The 4,255-nt window shown below is 40.7% G+C and overlaps 1 protein-coding gene across 1 annotated transcript in view; it reads right to left on the reverse strand.

The window, feature by feature from the left end:
* Window positions 1-1,346: 1,346 nt before the first annotated feature.
* The window catches only part of LOC308318112 (serum amyloid P-component-like), a 4,394-nt gene continuing 1,485 nt past the window's right edge, over window positions 1,347-4,255 (reverse strand). The window contains exons 3-5 of the mRNA XM_080767511.1: window positions 3,880-3,982; window positions 3,328-3,619; window positions 1,347-1,670 (exon numbers count right to left, since the gene is read on the reverse strand). Coding sequence (XP_080623637.1) covers window positions 1,452-1,670; window positions 3,328-3,619; window positions 3,880-3,982 — 614 coding nt within the window. The 3' untranslated portion in view covers window positions 1,347-1,451. The remainder of the gene's footprint in view (window positions 1,671-3,327; window positions 3,620-3,879; window positions 3,983-4,255) is intronic.

The raw sequence follows: 4,255 nt of genomic DNA on the forward strand, positions 1-4,255 counted from the left end.
ATGGAGCTGTCATAATCCTCCAGCAGCTGCCGGTCCTACCCTCGGCACTGCTGCGTCTCATGCTGTAAGTGCCAGATGATGCACTCGCTGCTTCTGGGTTTTCTTTTAGCGACCTAGTCATGATTGGCTGCCTCCTAAGCCCTGAAACGCCACCGGAAGTCTGAACCCATACTACAATGCGGGGCGAGTGACAACAACTAATGTTATGAGCTAACTGGAGCTACAGCAAAGTGATTGAACCAACAACATAATGTTGGAAATGAACATGAGAGGTTATTGTGACAGATAAACATACACATTCTTTTTAAAGCACAATGGAGACAGCGCTTGTTATTTTATTTTAGATTTTTACTGGTCATCTACCGGTAGGTACTTTGTTTTAAGAAAATAAGTTAATTTCTGCAGTCAATGTAATCAGTTTGTTAGGAATGAATTCTAATGACTTCAGACTATCTTAAATCGCTCTGCTAAAATTGTAAATTGTAGGTAGGCCTGTGCCCTGTGTTTTGTTTAACCTGAGCAATAGGTAGGATTCAGTTGGCCAGTTGGGTTGCTGAAGCTCTTCTTGACCAAAATAATGTTTCTTTATTAAAGCATGGGGCAGCTCTACATCTGTCTCCATACTGACACAGGGTAAGTCATTGACACATTGCTTACAAAAGGAACAGGCATACAGGCACCTAGAATATCATGTAAGAAGAAAATAGAACATATATTTTTCATCTGCCATTTTGAGTGAATGAACCGATAATAAATATGCATTTCTATTTAAAGGGGAATACCACTCATTTTCAACATTGAGCTCTCATTAATATACCTTAGATTTGTTGTGTGGAAATAATATAAAAATAAATAGACCTACAGTTCTAGGCTAAACAGAACAGACCTGTTCTGCTAGAATGCATGCAATATGTCATGTAATGTATTTCCTGTGTAATTAATTAGCCTACTTTAATTAATGTCCATCCATAAATCAGATCGGATGTTGTTTTGTAATGACAATGACAATGTAATGATAATTTTTCCTAAGAAAATTATAGTCTGGTGGTTATAACAACACCACAAAGAACACTTCCTTAATGATTACTCTGTCAAATGTTCAGAAACGCTTCAAGATTTATAGACACCCACAGGTGCCTTTTACAACGTGGCTTTTATCACAGTCAAGTTTTTGAAGAGTGATGGAAATACAGTATAGAGGCATATAATGTGAAAGAATTGAATGACCCTTTTTGTTACTTGATGTAAAGAAAGAACAAATAGAGCAAACGGTGTTTGCAGTGCCAGTTTTAATAGTACATTAATTAATCACATTGGACATTTAAAACATACACCTGCCAGCAATTCTGGTTTTGAGAAGATTATACACTCATAGTTGAGATTCAGAGAACATGAGGCCTTCTTTCACCTGCTGTGTGTGACAGTTTGGATTCCATCAATTTTGAGATTAATTAAGCACAGCCTTTTTGATTGTCTTCCAGCACCACCTTTCCCACCGTCTCAAAGTCCAGAGCCCTCCAGTTGAGCACGTTCCCTGGGCTGAAGTTGAGATCGTTCATGTACCGCTGGATCTCACAGGACGAGAGGACATAGTTCCACATGTGGACGTCAGTCATCATCCCAACAAAGGACTGAGAAACATCAAACCCACCACCATGAGAGTCCTGCTCCTGTAAGCATGGAAGAGAATCAACATAGACTTTAAAACAAACCATATGTATAGACCTCATAAGTGACTCGCTGTACTATTTTCCTTTGGAAGTTATGTTGTTTTATTTGTAAAGAAGACCACCTGAAGGCTGAAGGAAGGTCAAACTTTGTGTTATACTGTATATTGTATAAGAGTAAACCGGAATTTGTTAACTTCCATACAGTAGGAATTGTATATTAATTTAGAATGAAAACATTGTAAAAACAATAATTTCCTAATGTTTTAACCCATTTAGGCCTGAGGCCGATTCTAAAAACTCCTCTATATCCTGACCTAAGTTTTCTGAAAAACTTCAAATATTTATATAGCAGCATACATTTTTTATTTTTTTTAAATATATTTCTTATCCCACGATTTTGTAACCCATTTTTCACCCCTGTGTCAATCATCTAATGGGGCTCTACACACCCTCCACCAACCTAGTCCCCCATATATGGGGGACAAGGGGAGAGCAACGGACTTGAACTCATGCTTCCTTCATGCCTGAGTGTCCAAGTTGCTCCTTTACACCTGACAGGGGAGTGTTTCCCTGGTTGGACGTAGCGCGTGGAAGGAACACATTATTCCAACCAGCATATTTTTTTTTACATTTTTTAATACTGTACATACTGTACACTGCAAGTGTACAGAACCTCAAAATGGGTTCCCGGCCTGAGGGGGTAAAACACCAAAAGGGGTTCCCGTCCAGAAGTTATTATTAATTTCCAACCTACAGTATGTGTTGTATAACAGCTATACCGTCTATTTTGGTCACACTATCCATAGATTAATACAGTGGTTCCCAAAGTGGGGTCCGGGGACCCCCAGGGGTACCTGAGGGAGTTCCAGGGGGGACCCATCTATTTTGTTCATGTTCATAAAGTGCTAAAGTGTTTAAAGCAGTGGTTCCCAAACTTTTTCATGTCAAGGACCCCCAAATTGACACTACTTAGCCTGTGGACCCCCATTTGAAAAGATATGCCAGGGATCCCCATAAGAGAAGACGTACACATTTAGACGTCTACATTTAGACGTCTACATTTAGACGTCTGTATACATTTAGACGTCTACATTTAGACGTATACATTTAGACGTCTACATTTAGACGTCTACATTTAAACGTATACATTTAGACGTATACAATTAGACGTATACATTTAGACAGTGTCCCCCCGAGTGCCTCCCCAGTGTCCCCCCGAGTGCCTCCCCAATGCCTCCCCAGTGTGCCCCCCGAGTGCCTTCCCAGTGCCTCCCCAGTGTGCCCCTGAGTGCCTCCCCAGTGTCTCCCCAGTGCCTCCTCAGTGCCTGCCCAGTGTCCCCAAGTGTCCCCCCAGTGTCTCCAATAGCAATACAAGAGCAATAATACAAATTAATCTTAATGTATTAATCTTATTAATTAATGAATCAAATTAATTAATTAATCAAGATTGCGGCCTGTGCCCAGCACCATGCCAAAGCTTTTTCCTGCAGGAAACACTGCTTGTGGTTGTAAATATATTGTTATCCGTGTTGCGAGGATGAGGGGGTACCTGGAAAAATATCTACCCCAAAAGGGGTACCTGGTCCAAAAAAGTTTGGGAACACCTGGATTAATAGATGCATGATAGATGTTTGCGGCTGTAGCCTACGGTCTATACCTGTCCTATCAAGATCATTGGAGTTCCTTTGATAATTTCAGATTTAAGAAATTTCCTAGAAGTAGGTCTTCCATCCAACCACAGCTGTCCCAGTCCAGTCTTGGAATCCCAGGTGGAACACATGTCGTGCCAGGTGTTAAGCTTGTACTCTTGCCCATCAAAGTTCACACTTGAGTCCCTGAACAGCTGAATTTGGCGGGCGGCCTCCGGCTTAAAGATGAGGAATGCGTTAGCATAGGAGGGAGTGGCCATGGAGAACAGGACATGGGTCCTGGGGAGGTCTGTAAAGGACCTGAAGGCAGATGTACAACAACCAAAGAATGTCATGGGTTCTCTGGTTAGTCAGTTTTATAATACAGTATAATCATAATATTCTGAGTTTGAATCTTGATATCTCCGACAGCTCGAAGTAATTACTTTATCAGTAAAAGCCAAGGTTTAAGCTTGCTGCTACAGAGGTTTTATTTTGTGTGAACGTTGACTTATTCTGAAAAGTTTTTCAGAAAACTGTTAGAATGTAGAAGGCATTTTTGGGGATCGCCTCAGGTCTACCTCAGGCAAACAGTCACAGCTTCGAATGTGTTTTGAGTTGTCCTCAGCTTCACGCGAGCTGTGTTGGTCTGCTGTGGGAAGGTGAACATTTTACCTGTAAGGTCTAAACAGAAAATGACAGATGAAGAAAGGTGATGTCATTGTCAACTAAACAGACATGATTACATGATTGTCAAAATGTTAAAATAATTTGAACATATAATATACCTTGCTATACAATCTGGGACTTATTTCAATATATACAATTTCATAAATGCACCAAGTCTCTGTGTTTGTACAGTAGGATATGTCAAATTTGATATGCTCGTTTCACAGCACCACAGGGAATGCAGTGCCCGGTGTCGAGTCTTTCGGACCCATGGTTGTCCAGAACCGC

The sequence above is a fragment of the Protomyctophum bolini genome, assembly GCF_963924005.1.
Source record: "Protomyctophum bolini genome assembly, chromosome: 7".
In the NCBI taxonomy this organism is placed as follows: domain Eukaryota; kingdom Metazoa; phylum Chordata; class Actinopteri; order Myctophiformes; family Myctophidae; genus Protomyctophum; species Protomyctophum bolini.